General features: G+C 38.3%; 2 protein-coding genes and 1 pseudogene across 2 annotated transcripts; 1 reads left to right on the forward strand and 2 right to left on the reverse strand.

Moving 5' to 3' along the window:
• Positions 1–11: 11 nt before the first annotated feature.
• Positions 12–4,172, forward strand: LOC132100344 (kelch-like protein 13). Its single transcript, XM_059505802.1, has 4 exons — positions 12–1,939; positions 2,119–3,058; positions 3,147–3,317; positions 3,590–4,172. Exons 1-4 carry the CDS (start codon positions 169–171, stop codon positions 4,110–4,112), a joined length of 3,405 nt encoding a protein of 1,134 aa, XP_059361785.1. The 5' UTR covers positions 12–168; the 3' UTR covers positions 4,113–4,172.
• Positions 4,173–5,020: 848 nt separating this feature from the next.
• Positions 5,021–6,072, reverse strand: LOC132096268 (cerebellin-2-like; annotated as a pseudogene).
• A 2,895-nt stretch (positions 6,073–8,967) lies between these two features.
• Positions 8,968–12,602, reverse strand: si:ch211-63p21.8 (kelch-like protein 33). The gene is made up of 4 exons (XM_059505803.1): positions 11,753–12,602; positions 10,236–11,184; positions 9,886–10,056; positions 8,968–9,600 (listed from the first exon to the last, which is right to left on the reverse strand). Exons 1-4 carry the CDS (start codon positions 12,477–12,479, stop codon positions 9,081–9,083), a joined length of 2,367 nt encoding a protein of 788 aa, XP_059361786.1. The 5' UTR covers positions 12,480–12,602; the 3' UTR covers positions 8,968–9,080.
• Between the last annotated feature and the right edge of the window lie 3,045 nt (positions 12,603–15,647).

The raw sequence follows: 15,647 nt of genomic DNA on the forward strand, positions 1-15,647 counted from the left end.
ACCTCAGGAGACACTGATCTATTTTGCATACCAGACTACAGTACATGATCCCACATCAACAGAGAGATTCAAAACAAGTTAGGAAACAGGTTTGATGGAACCTGTCCTGGTTTTTAAACAGAAGACATTTTTTTCTAGATTTGCTCTTGACAGTAACCTGACGAAACAATGGCAACAGATCAGCAGGGCCTTCAGAGAGAGTGGAGAAGATCAAGGGAGGATGAGAACTCAAGCAGCAACAATGGATTGATAGATGCAGGTGAAGAAGTGAAGGATGAGCAGAATCCAGGAGAGGAAGATGAACGGACAGAAGAAAAGGATACAAATGAGCTGCAAGTAGATGCACAGGAAAGTGGGAAGGCTGTTGATGACAACGAAGGATGTAATGTTAGTTTTCCTTTAACACCTGCAAACAGTGACAGTGTTTTTGCTATGTGTACTAATAATGATAAAGACAGTGATGAAGAGGATGCCAATAAATATGACAAAAACAATAATATTGATGCGGTATTGGATGCGTTTACAAATGATGCTAGTGATGATACTAATAAGTATGATGATACAGAGTATAGCGTTAGTTTTCCTGCTGCATCTGCAAACAGTGATGGTTTAATTGCTGCGTGCACAAATAATGAAAAGGCTGGTGATGAAGGTGAAGATGTTGCTGATAAATATGATGACAAAAATACTGATGAAGAACATAATAGTTTAATTGTTGCATCCGCAAAAAGTGAGGGTTTGTTTGCTTCATTTATAAGTAATGATAAAACCAATGACGAAAAGAATGCCAATGAACATGATGAAGATAAATTTAGTATTAGTTTTTCTGTTATGCCTGCAAACAGTGATGGTTTAATTCCTGCATCCACAAAAAATTATACAGAGGATGCTTATGATAAAGATGACAAAAATAATGATGAAGAATATAATAATAGTTTAACTGCTACGTTTGGAAACAGTGAAGGTTTAGTTGCTTCACTTGCAAATAATGATAAAGTCAATGATGACAAGAGTGGATATAATATACATGTCGACATTAACGGCAATGAAAAATATATAAAGAACGTACCTGTTAATTCTGCACATGTTGACAGTTTAGCTGCTGTGTGTGGACATAATAATAAAAGCACTGATAAAGATTATGATAAATACAACAATATTGAAAATGGTTGTTTTGCTACTGCCTCCATCAGTACCGATGACATTGGTGGTTCTGAAAAAGTCTTAACATTTGGAGGTTTAACATTTAGAGATAAAGAGCAACACATGACGGACTCCAACTCTGAACAGAAACTGATAAATCAAGAGTTAGAGGAGGAAGAGGAAGAAGATGTTGATGATGATGATGATGATGATGATGATGGAAGCAGCAGTTTTGAAGATTCAGAAGTTGAGAATTGCGACATTTATCCCAAGAAGCTATACTCTGATCCAGCTTACCCAAGTGCGGTCTTCCAGGCTCTGGAGAACATGATGTTGCATTCGGTCCTCACTGACTTGACCCTCTTCACAGATGATGGATACCGGTTCCAGGTTCATTCCTTTGTCTTGGCTGCGGTCAGTTACCTTATTCAGACGAGACTCAGACAGAAGCCCAAAAAAGAGCAGTTCATCTCCTTGTGTTTGAGTCCTAAGGTTCATGGTTCTGGGTTGGCAGCAGTGGTGGAGTTTGCCTATACAGGGAACATTGACATTCGGAACAAAAAAAATATAGAACAGATATGGTCTGCAGCAGTAAGCCTGGAAGCTCCAAGAATTCTAGAACTCTGCAAAGAGGAGGACGAGAGAGAAGAGGACGATGCAGGAGGGAAGAAAGTGGACAGAAAAGAGATTTCTGCAGAGGAACATATAAAAATTAGTCTCCAGCATATCAGACAGATGTGGACACAGAGGATGGGTTGTGATGTGGAGCTTGAAGCAGAAGGAAGAGTGTTTCATGGTAAGACACTTGGAGATATGGCAAAATGTTTGAGTTTCCAAGAAGCTAAATTCTGCCTCCATATCATATACATTTATACTTCTCTAGCTCAAAGTATTAATTTGATCAGTATTAATTTGATGCCCTCTGCATTTGCAAAACTGCTTATAATGTTTTATTTATGTCCCACCTTCATGAAGCTCACCGCGCGCTCCTGGCTGCCAGCAGTGACTACTTTACAGGCATGTTTACTAACGGTATGAAGGAAAGTCGACAGGAATTGGTGTCTCTGCTGCTTGTAGGGGCGGCCAAGTTTGAAGCCCTCCTGCACTACACCTACAGTGGGGCTCTTGCACTCGGATGGGGCTATGTGTTTGATCTCACCTGTACATCTCTTCAATTACAGTTTCAGACTGCCTTCTCACTATGCCTTAACTTCCTGCAACAAGAAATAGATGCTTACAACTGCCTGGATGTAGCATCTTTTGCAGAGTCCTTTGGAATGGGGGACTTACTTGCACTGGCCAATGACTATGTCTTGAGGCACTTTCAAGACGTGTCTGTCACTCCAAAGTTTCAAGATCTTCCTGCAGAGAAACTAAAGAAGTACCTTCAAAGTGATTCTCTCTGCGTTCCCTCGGAGTTGCCCGTATTCAGAGCAGTCATGTCTTGGATCGAAGCCTTTCCCAGACAACGGGTGAAACTTGCCAGGGAGCTGATGGGAACTGTCCAGTTTCCCTTAATGACCTTTAAGGAGTTCAAAGAAGTCAAGTCCATAACGTCTTGGCCGAGGATTGGAGCCAAAAAACTATACGATTCTTTCCTTGAGGAGTTCTGTTCCAGTTCTTCAGACATTCAGTCCAATTTCAGGGCCTATATGCCTAAAGACGCTCTAGTCCTAGTTGGGGGTGAGAGGATCACTGATAATTTTGACAAACGTAGACCATGTAGGGAAATGTGGTTTAGCAATTCCTTGCAGAACCATGTTGGGTTGGTGAAGAAAGTAGAGTGGAGAATGCTGGGAACTTTACCTGTGAAACCACGATTTAGTCATGGAGTTGGGGTTATGAGGGGCAAGCTTTACGTAGTTGGCGGACGGCATTATTACGGCAAAGCTGATACCATGAATTGCACCTACAGGTAAGATGTAACATGAAGACTCATCTATTTTACCTTGTCCAGGGTTGCCTCCTCATATTGTGGACCTCTTGTTCAATCTTTGAATTAGGTATGATCCCATTCAAAACTCTTGGCAAAGGTTGACCGATATGCACGAGAGAAGAGGCAGCTTCACTCTAGTGGTCCTAAATGGTAAAATATATGCTATTGGTGGAGAGAGGGACTCAGGGGTCAATATGGAGAGTGCTGAGGTTTACTGCCCCAACACAAATTCTTGGAGGTAAGTAGAGTAAATGAATAGCACAATAAATGCATTTGTAATTACAGGAAGAATCTAAAAGGCATGCATGATCAATATTAGCTGTTGTTCCTGGAACAATGTTTGTAGAAAGTAATCAATGGCCAAAAACTACCCATATGTCTGAATGTTGTTAAAGACCCAAGCCCAGATCAAAACCTTACCCTAAACTTTGTTTTTGGATCATAGTCAGATAAGGCACCACATTTTTTTTCAAATGAAAATCCTTTCTGTTTCATTTTCTCCTACTCCAGTTTTGTCCACCCATTAGATCAAGCTCTGTGCTGCCATGAGGCCAGTGTATGGAATGGTACAATCTTCCTATCGGGAGGCTTTAACAACCAGTATCAATGCCTCTCGTCCATGACCCTGTACAACCCAGAACAGGGATCCACTTACTTGGCTGAGATGACACATGACAGAGCCCTGCACTGCATGGAGACCCTAGGTGACCGTCTTTATGTGGCTGGAGGGGTTTCGTGCGATGCTGATGGCCATCTGTTAGATCAATTAGCCTGTGAGGCCTATAACCCTGTAGCCAACTCCTGGAGTGCCATTATGCCATTTCCAGTGCCTCATGTTGGGTCAGCATCAGCGGTCTTAGAGGGGAAGGTCTATGTAATCGGAGGTTACTGCCATGAAGACTACAATGATACCAAAACAGTGCATCGCTATGATCCTGCAACAGAACGCTGGGAGAACATGAGCATAACACCAGGCCCAAACACATACATAGCTGCCTGTGTGCTGCCAATACCTGCTCATCTTAGACAATAAGACAATAACATGGGATAACATTGAATACAATGCATTGTCCTCAGTTACTGCATTGTACATGATCTCCGAGATAAAAAAAATAATAATAATAAATAAAATAAAAATAAAACATCTTCAAATCAAAACACGAGGATGAAAACTCTGATCTGAATTTCAAATTGGGTCAAAAGACGTTTTCTGAAATGATTTGAACAGGTGATTTTCAAGGGAATGTACAAACCATCGAAAGTCTGGATATATTATTGACATAATGGCATTATCCCCACTGCACATAGGCATTTTGAAATAACAGCTCTTTGAAATTGTGCATAAAAATTTTACAAGATTTTACATTTGTTTTGTAGAATTATCCTAGAATGAAGGAAAACAAGGGAAAATTGTTTATTTCTATTTTGTGCATTCAAGTGCATTGTTGTCCACGTTTTTCATTTTTGCTAACTGAAGATCAAACTTACTTTCTCTGTGTTTCAAAAACTGTCAACCAAGCTTAGTTTTCATTTAACTGGTGTTTTGTGTGTGTGAATTTGTTAGGTTGCAATCATTAAGTTGCCATCTAGGAATATATTCAATAGAAAACATAGTCAAAGTCACCTTTATTTATATAGCGCTTTAAACAAAATACATTGCGTCAAAGCAACTGAACAACATTCATTAGGAAAACAGTGTGTCAATAATGAAAAAATGATAGTTAAAGGCAGTTCATCATTGAATTCAGTTATGTCATCTCTGTTCAATTAAATAGTGTCTGTGCATTTAGTCTGGAAGAAATTTAGTCTGTAGCTTTGTATAAAACAATAGAAGTCTATGACAAGTCCCCATTTGGATAGCCAAGGGTAAAGAAGGAACTAAAAATAGTGACCTTTTAATTACATTTATGCACAATTAACAGAGTTAAGGAACGTGATATATTTTTAGGTCTGTTAAACAATTTTAATTTTAAAATGTTACAATATAACATACACAGATCAATTATATAGAAGTAGAATCCAGTGCGTAAAGCAGGTAGCCTGTGAAAGTGGAATAATTGAAGCGTCGATCCACAAAGATCCAAGATCTGATCCACAGCTTCATGTGAACCTCCTCGCCAACTTCCAGCTCCATTGGCCATTTGGTCATTTCTCTCACCAGAATTATATTCATATGAAGACACAAATCGTTTTGTGCCTTTAAAGATGCTCAGACCCATATCATGGGAGGAAAACGCAGAGCCTGAGTACCTGAAGTAATACACACCTTTAACAGGTGCTGTGAAGACTCCTGCAACAGAGAAAAGCAAGGATCTCAATTAAATCACAAAAAAATATGATTATTATAATTTTATATATATATATATATATATATATATATATATATATATATATATATATATATATATATATATATATATATATATATATATATATATATATATATATATATATATATATAAATAAATGTTGAATTGAATATGCACAACCTGTGACTGGGTCATATGCATTGCCAATGTTGGTTAGGACTTTATCAAAGATGAGCTTGGTCTCTGTACTAAAAGGCCCTCGGTTTGTGCTCTCTGTAGCTGACATGGATGCAGTAAATGCCACTTTAGGACTCTCTGTGAATGAAAAAAAAACACACACAATAAAACAATTTAGTTTAGTTTAAAGCAGTCATTAAGGAAATGTGATGCCAAATGCTAAAGTGGTTGCAAAAATATTTCAATATCCTAATTTGTTTAAACATGCATAAACATTTTAAACAAACCAGAGAATGTACCTTTAATCTGTTTCTGCAACTCCTGAATCAAGCTTTTCTGCTCTGCAAGTTCATTGTTAGCAGTATTCAGATCCGTTGTCAGTTTATTAATTGAAGCTTTAAGCTCCATCAACTCAGAGGAGATGTTCACCACAGGAGTCATAATATCCTCATCCTGTGCCATGCAGGAACTTAATATTAAGACAAGCTGAAATAAAGCCATGATGACTGTATGGTGCTAAAGAGAAGAACAAATGATCTTCGGTCTCTGTGCATCTTATTTGTATAGAGTTACTTTTGGTTAATGATTAGTTTTCTAGAATTGCACAATGATTCAGTCATTATGTTGTTGGCTAGGGTGACCAAACGTGCCATTTTCCCAGGACAAGTCCAGACCAGGATTTCTATATTGGCTAAAATATCAAAGTTTTGACTTTGTTTGCGCTGCACTGACCAATTGTTGTATGACAAAGTACAGTGAAAGCTCTAGAGAGCAGATGGCTTGTTGTGCTTTTGGATTGCTCTCATGGTACTTTGATGTCATACCCCGATTGGTATGCCCCGTGCTACTTCAAGTCCAACACTAATGTGTACACATATGTGCATTGCTTTGACCATACTCTCTAGATCCCACCTTCTCAAGCACCACAATTGGTCGAGGTCTGCATGTTATTGGTCAAACGATTATTACCTTCATTAAGTAAGAAAACAGATATTTTAGGCAATAAAGAAATACTGGCCAATATGTGTCCTGGGGAAATGGCATGTTTGGTCACCTTATTGTTGGCTAACTGCTCAACTCATATAACAAGTTCAATGATCAAGTCCTATAAAAGCAGATTAATTGTTTTCTCTTTATTTTGTTGTAAAATGTGTATGTGCTCTAAGTGGAAGAATCTGTGATAAAAGATTCAATGAAATCTTTGGACATGTTTTTTCTTAGTAAGTACACCATCGTTCTTAGAACCAAACCATGTATTTTGGAAATATATTTAACTGGATGAATCTTAAAACAACATTTTTATTTCATCAGAATAGACTGCTACATTTGAGAATCAATCAATGGAGAAACATTATTTTTGTCCACATTATAGGTTAGTTCAAGTCTTTACCAGTTAAATGTGGAAACTTACCAGCCAACGAACCCAGACTAAAGCCTGGCCACCCCACTTGCAAATGTTATTTCATTTTCTTACATTTTAATATTTCTATCTCTTTGGTTTAATCCCATGATTCACACGATAGAGAGACATCGTTGGATATACATTACATTTACATTACGTTTGTAGCAAGTCAATATACATGACTTGCTACAAACTAAACTTGCTTCCAACAAATTCAATAATATTCTTATTAATATTATAATGTATATGAACATTAAACTACAGTATAAGCAACACATTTTGAACCTGCAATGCTCAAACAAATTCAAAACATTACATACTAAAATACAAGTGTCGTTGTAGATTTTTACTTTTGAGACAAAATTACATTGTGGATACTTTTAAATCCTAATACCTAGACAACATGCAAACTAAAACCAACATGCTTAAATCAACAAAGCCATATCATGCTATTGATTTATAAATACAAATAACCATTAACAAAAAGTAAACAATGTTATAATACTGGCAGGGCCATCAAGTAAAACAGTGCACACTTATTTTGTAAGGAAATGCTGTAGGCCTCTTAAAAACACTCAAACACTGATTCATTTCCATTTTCCATTCTATTGGGTTACAAATCACCAGTAAAACGTTTACTTGGCATAAAAATAGACAAATATATCAAGTGTTGTGGATGTACCATGGTACAGTCAGGAGGTAATACACTACTACGATCATGATTGCCAAATATCAAAGTATTCATAATACATATATGTAATGGAGCATTTGATACGTTTACCTGTGTTCGTGTACTGTTAGTGTTTTGATACTGTTGGAAAATCTCTACCTGCACTCCAGAGTTGTTTACAAGCATCAGATGAAGATGAAAGTGACGTGACATTTGGCCAAGTACGGTAACAAATACTTGAAATTTGTGCTTTGCATTTATCCCATTCATGTGCACACAAGCCATAAAAAAAAGAAAAAAAAAGAAAGGATGGATGACACACCTTCTTCTTCTTCTGGATTTATGGCAGGTTGTGAACTAAATTCATAAGTGCATACCGCCACCTACTGTGATGGAGTGTGAAGAGAATGATATGGTTCTCAAATAATCCTCTATTCTGTCCATGAATCATGATGCATCTTCACTTTCTTGCTTTGCAGAAAAGTGAAGCTTCCAGTGTCTCAATATGTCACTGACATCTTTCGCTGTTTCGGGAAGAGAGTCTGCACAGTAGTGAGCAAAGAGGAGTCACGGTATCAGGCTCCGCCCACATTAGATTGCAACCACACACCCCTGAACCACCTTTCAAGTAGCTGTACTGCTCCAATCTTGGCTTCACTTTTCAGGATTTGCATGGCACACTTGACATAACTAGAGGTTCCTGCCAGTTCTGAAATTCAAACCTTTATTTATTAAATAAATAAATAAATAAATAAACATCTTCAAATCAAAACACGAGCTCTGACTCTCTAACCCAGTGGGGGTACCAATCCTGGTACTGGAGAACCCTCAACACTGCACATTTTAGACGTTTTCCTATTAAAACACACCTGATTCAACTCATCAGCTCATAAATGAAGAGGCCTCAAATGTGTGTGTCAGATAAGAGAGACACCAAAAACCTGCAGTGTTGGGGGTTCTCCTTGACTAGGATTGGGAAACACTGCTCTAACAACTGATAGATTGTGACTGTGTAGACTGTGTTGATCAATAGCAAAGATGTGTTCTTCATCAGTGACATTTAATGGAGACATTTGAGGGTGTGAATTTAATGGATTGTAATTACATATCAACTTCAGCTGTTTACGTTATCTGTGTTCGGTATCGTGTAAAAACCCATCCAAACAATACTGTGTGTGAAGTGCCATTATCATACAAGATAGCCAACAAAAGAAATGTCACTTATAAATATATTTACATACCAAAATGTAGCAATAAAATAGTTCTTATTAAAAATAGACTATCAAAGAGCGTTAAGACACCCGTACATGCTGCCTATACATTCCAACACAATCACTTCTGAGTTAACATTTCCGATACTCAGCTCCTATGCAGACAACAAGGTATCTCACTAGATTGTCAAGTTTCACAAATAAAGCTAACAAACATTTGCTCATCTGATTCTCATTTTCTGATGTGATCAGGCAGAGAGAGGAGGCATGCACGTACATCTGTGACGGCACCATGCATCTTTCCCATGCTCTCCCATCTCTGCATCACTGGATCATAGCGATGGGTGAGTCTGGCTTCGCTATAGTCCTCCTGGCAATAACCACCTAGAATATACAGCCTCTCCTCCAGGATGGCAGAGGCAGCGCCGACGTGGGGAATTGGGAGAGGAGTTAACACTGTCCAGATGTCACTTACAGGACTGTACATCTCACAGACCAGTTGGTCGGTGTAGTACTTTCGGAGGTTGCACACCCCGCCAGCTACATAGAAACGGTTATTCAGACTCTCCATGCAGTGTTGGGCTCGGTCGTGGGTCATCTCAGCGAGGTACGTGGTTCCTCTCTCTGGGTGGTAGAGGAACATGGACACCAGGCATTCGTACTTGCAGTTGAAGCCTCCTGAGATGAAGATCTCGCCTCCCCAGACGGTGGCAGCATGACCGCTCAAGGCTTGGTCCAAAGGATGGCAGAAGCTGATCCATAGGACAGAAAAGTCAATATTTAATAGCTCTATTTAATGACTCATTTGTGTCAGAAAGAGGAACATTTTTCACCAAACAGATTATGCTCCGAAGAGCATCATTCATTTAAAGGCATGTTGTCGTGCTTCTAGGAACCACTAGGTGTCAGTCGGTTCATTCAGTCTCTGCATTGCTTTTACATTTTCATAATAAACGGGCAGAATAAAGTTAACGTTTATAAAGGTATCTTTTAGAAATGAACTTGTCATTTTATCTTATTGTATGTTTTCCTCTTACCTCCATGTATCTGTTTCTGGTGAGTATTTTTCCACACTCTCAAGATTTGTGTTGATGTCTTTGTCTCCTCCAATAGCATACAGACTGTCTCCACTCACCACCAGCATAAAGTTACTCCTAAATTCATGAAGGTCTGCCAGTCTTTTCCAGTGGTCTTGCTCAGGGTCGTACCTGTTTATGCAGATGTGTTGTTGGAGAAAGAGAAACACTGAGAACAGGTGAATAGAAAATGTTACAATTACAGACTGGCACTCAGAAAATATATTTATGTTTTTTTTAGCTAAATGAATAGAACATGGCTTAAATACCCCATTAAATAATTTATTTGACTTAAATAGCCATTACTTTACCTGTAAACAGATTTCAAGGTGTCAGACTTTGCATAGAAATGGCAGCCTCCAGCTACATATAGTTGACGGTCAAGAACCCCAACACCGTGCCTTAATCTGGCCTGATCTGGCATGTCACCCAGCAATCTCCACTCAATCTCCTTCACGAGGCCTGTTCCGCTTCTCAGAGAGTTGGCAAACCAGAGCTGCTTGCTGGGAAGCCGTTTACCCATGTCTGGATGCAGCTCATCACCTCCGACCAAAACCAGGGCGTCTTTGGGGTGACGTACACGTTGGTGTGCCACACGATCAGAGATGCCAAATCCAAACTCTTTTAGTGCTGTTTTGTAGAGTTCAACCTCGACTTCTCCACTGCATTCCATGCTCAGGTTCACAGCACGAACCTCTCGAAATTCCCGGAAGGTCATGAATGGAAAACGCACTGCTCGCATGAGCTCTTCGGCCTGCGGGAGCCGTTCGTTGGGATCCGCATCCACCCAAGTGACGACTGCTCGGAAAACAGCCAGTTCCGATGGAGTGGACAGCGCGTCGCATCGGAGGAACTGCAGAAGCTTCTGAGCTGGGAGGTCCTGAAACTTTGGGGTGGCAGATATTTCTTGGAAGTGTCTAAGGACAAAATCCTCAGCCAGCTCTAGCAAGTCAGCCATCCCGTAGGCCTCTGCGAAAGACGCCACGTCCAGACAGTTGTGGATGTCCATCTCTTGCTCCAGGAACTTGAGGCAGAGTGAGATGGCGGGCTGAAATTGGAACTGGAGTGAGGTACAGGCAAGTTCGAACACGCAGCCCCATCCGAGCACAAGAGCGCCGCTGTAGGCACAGTGCAGGAGGGTCTCGAGCTCAGCGGCTCCAACTAACAGCAGAGGCACAGACTCCTGCTGGCTCTCCTTCATACCGCTGGTGAACATGCCTCTGAAGTAGTCGCTGCTGGCTGCCAGGAGCACTCTGTGAGCTTCATGAGCCAAAGAATTGATTCAGCACTAATTAAGGACAATACTGAAATGTATTTATTTAAACTATCTAAACTTAACTAAACTATCATTGTCAAGTTTTTGGTGTCTTTTTTTCTCAAGCTCTATAAACCCGACAAAATGGAGGGAAACGTTTAAAATGTTCAGAACATATATTCAAATGTAAATAATGGATGGAATGGAAATAAAAGATTTGTGTCACTGACTTAACATTTTTCTCTACCTCTGTTTTCCACTTTTAAACTTTTTTTTCTACAGCTTGGTAAAAGTCAAGCACACATGCTAAAAACTTTTAATTTTCTCTTCCCGTTTAAATTAAAACTTAATGAAAATTTTATTAAAACCCACTGACACAACTGTCATTTTTTTGTCAAATAAAAGTTTGTCACTTCCTTATAGAAATTCAGATTTCAAAACATTCCAATTTGAATAATGGATGGAATGAAATCAAGAGCAACCAATCAGAAATATTTTTCATGGGAAAATATCACACTTTCTTGTACAAATTGAACATATTATGTGGGTATGTTACAGTGTCAGGTGCCTTACCACAGAAAACAGATCCTTCTGCAACCAGTTCTACATCACATCCCACTCTTTTGTCCCATAAGTCCTTCATGGACTGCAGGTTGACCTTCATTTGCTCTTCTGCTGAGACCTTTTTCTGTTTTACTTCCTTGTTACCTCCATCTTCCTCCAATTCGACGAGCTCCAGGACTCTCTGAGCTCCCAGACTAACAGCTGTAGTCTGGATCTGTGTCATGTTGTCTTTGTTTAGACCGGTGATGGCTCCAGTGTAAGCGAGCTCCACCACTGCAGCCAAACCAAAACCATTAACCTCAGGACCCAATCTCAGCGAGATCTCCTTCTCATCTCCATCCCTCTCCCGGAGCTTTTGCTGGATGACGGAGCTCACTGCAGCCATGACAAGCAAGTGAACGTGGAGGCTGAACCCATCCTCAGTGCTCATGATCAGGTCAGTGAGGACATTCTCCTGCTTCATCTCCTCCAGAGTCTGGACGATCTCACTTGGGTAACTTTGTCTATGGTACCTTCGCATTGGTGCATCTTCCTCCATATCACCAGCCTCTGTTTCTTTCACCGCCCCTTCTTTCATTCCTATCCTCCTGTCATTGTAGGACATGATCCATTTTAGCTTCCTGCTCTCCTCCTCAAACTTCTCTCCACCTTCTTCTATTATCTTTTTCCTGCTCTCTTTCTCTTTTCTCCAGCGTTCCTCCCATTCCATGGGCAGATATTTTCTTGTAAATTCCATGAAAACCAGCCTCAAGTGCTCTGCTGTTCTCGTCTGGGTTTTATTCTTGTTTTAGAAATACTTCTTCTTATTATCGTTCTCTGTTTACAGCACTAACTCTTGTCGGCGCTCCTGCACTCTGTATTTCCCTGAAGTCAACAACATGCTAATTATAGGTTCTGGGCCAGTAGATCTCATTTCGATAGACCTGCAGCCTTTACAGAGAGGTCACAGTCTGCTGCTCTGGGTTCAGATCAGTAGTCAAACTATTACAAAGTTACTGTTCATTTTTAGATCAGATTAGATTAGATTCAAAATTATTACAAAGCCAATGAAATGAGGCTTGCACAAATGAGATACATTCAGTGAGTATGACAGATGTATTTGTTTAGGGTCTTTATTTTGCCACTCGAGTTGTCAATTTATTTTGTAAATATTTAGTGATTTAATTTTTTTTTAGGTTTAGTTTATCAATGAGTGACACGGTAAGCAAATTAATGTAAAGCAACAGTAAAATTAACCATTTTGCTTGGGTTTAAGAATGAAAGTTGGCTGAAATATTGTTATTGTGTTAAAATAGTATATTTGTATAGGAGTTAAAAAAAAGTAGTTTTTTTTCCCTTTCTCCTTTTGAATTTTTAGATCCATATGAAGATTTTCCTGCATATGATTTATTGCATTACATTTAATTGTATGAATTCAATTATTTGCTGATTCATTTATCACTAGTTTATTATTGTTGTAAGGTATTTAAAAGGTAAATGGCCTGGAATTTTATGTGACCTATTATTTTATTTGTATTTATCTATGTGTGTGTGTGTGTGTGTGTGTGTGTGTGTGTGTGTGTGTGTGTGTGAGAGAGTGTGTGTGTGTGTGTGTTGAATATGAAGTATTGTGTTGAGATGTGTAATATGATTGGAATTAAGCTTTAAAATACATCTTTTTGAATCAACTCTTGTTGTTCCTTATCCTATTTGTTTCCTATAAAAGAACTGATTAAGTGTTATTCCTATATGAAGTGTCTTCAGTGATGAATTTGTTCATAATTGTTGTGGTTTTTACACCTGGCACCCAGATCCAACGTTTTAAGGCTAAATGCTATCACAATTATTTGGCAAGTCAAATAATATCAAATAATATGTGATTATTTTTTTTTTCTTTATTTATTGTTTCATATTTATGATTGAGTTATATATATATATATATATTTATTCTATATAATTTAAGTTATTTTTTCCATGTAATCAAGTTCTGAAAACTGCATGTATAATTATGCAGTAATGTTAATATATATATTTTTTTAGAGATAAATTATGTTTTTAATTACATGCGATGACTAAGAAACATGCTTTCATCAGGGATTTCTTTTCCAGAAGCCTCAGTGCTGCATGATACCAGTAACCCAGCAGGCTGATTTCATTTGATAACATTTTTCCTCTGTTTATCACAAAGTAGACATGCACTTTTTCAGAATGGTTCAAATTATTCTTATTTAGTCCAGTCACGCTGTTTCTGAACTCAGCGTATTTATTCATGAAACATTAAAATTATCATAAAATTAAGAAAAATCATCATGTATCCACCTGATAGTTATAATCTATTTGCACTATTTAGATGGGAAAGAAGATAAGCATTAACTGTGTGTTTACACAGCCGTCTGAATGCTTGTTAATATTAGCCAACAAATGAACCATTAAACACCAGCATTTTATAAAGAACTTTTTTCCTCCTACATTTTTTAAGTTTAAGACTCATTTATGAAAATGTTCTGTACATGCAGCACATCATTTCTTGTTTGGTACTTTTCCTTGCATTTGAACATGCTTTGAAAACCAAGGTCAATTACACAAGAGACCTGAGTACATAAAGTGGACAAGCCCACCCAAATGGGTTATGTGTTCCAATAAATGACAAAAAAGTTTACTGTTCATAAAAATAACCTTTTATGAACTTTTTATGGCACACGGTTCCTTGAAACTTGTATAAACTGTGGAAAAGATTTATTGTGTTCTTTCGGCCCGTTCTGATTGTTGACTCAAGTGCTCTTTGAAATCTAAATTCTAGGAATGGAACTGATTGGCCGATATCCACACTATAAATTACATATCCTTTGGCCATCCATGTTTTGCCCTCATGAAAAGCATGATGGTTCCATTAAACACCACCATGCCAAGATCTGATTGGTTAGATGAGGATGTGGGTGTGTTTACTAAACACGGCTGTATAGATAGTTGGAAAGATCGTGATGAAGCAGGTTCACGTTCACAAAAAAACCCACGTCAACAAAAAGATTGGAGCACTAAACAATAGTAGCAGATTTCAGATGACGCACAAAAGCTGGGTATTGCCAGTTCAAATCATCACCTTTCACTTGAAAACAACAAGGTTTCTTTACAGTAATTCCATATGAGAAAAATCAAATCATTATGGAAATGTTCTCAAGTACATTTTCATGACATTTATTATCTTGCTATGAAGTTTTATGTGCTGTCATAATGAACCCTTTTTTCACTGATACAGAGTTTCAGTTCAGTTAAATTGTTTTATATAGTGTTTTTATAGGGGGAAGTATTAGTAAGCATTGTAAAAACGCCCTTCAGTGTTTTGGGAGGAAGAAACCTTGGAAATATCCAGACTCAGTTTACAACACATTTAATACTAGGCCAAATTAAAATAAACAGATTGTTATTGAATAATCAATTCTAAGACTGGTGTCCATCTAAAGCAATTTGGAAACATCATCTCTTTAATATCTCAACTGTTTTTCCTTAGACAGAAGCAAATGCCAAATTGAGACATATTACAAGTTTTCAGATCTTTCTTCTTTAAAAGACCCCAGAAATCACAGGTGTTTTCTCTAGAGTTTCAGAAGAAAACTCACTGTCTCTGATTGTAATCAGGTTTGCCCAGATAAGTCATCAAGGGTCTCAATATGAGCTGAAACATTTCTCATCAAATGATCATATGTTAGGTCCCAAACATTTGAACAAACTTGAACTCCACTGATAGCAGTTTGAGAGGCTGGTGGAAAAGGGAAGCCTTTATAGCTATGTGGTGTTTATTCAAATCACAATCGAGAAATAAAGCAGTTGATTTAGATTTTCCTTCTTTGATAAATTCCACCCCATCTGATATCACACTCTAAAAAAATTATAATAATAAATTCAGTCTTTTCCCCAAAATTACAAA

The sequence above is a fragment of the Carassius carassius genome, chromosome 2 (assembly GCF_963082965.1).
Source record: "Carassius carassius chromosome 2, fCarCar2.1, whole genome shotgun sequence".
In the NCBI taxonomy this organism is placed as follows: Eukaryota; Metazoa; Chordata; class Actinopteri; order Cypriniformes; family Cyprinidae; genus Carassius; species Carassius carassius.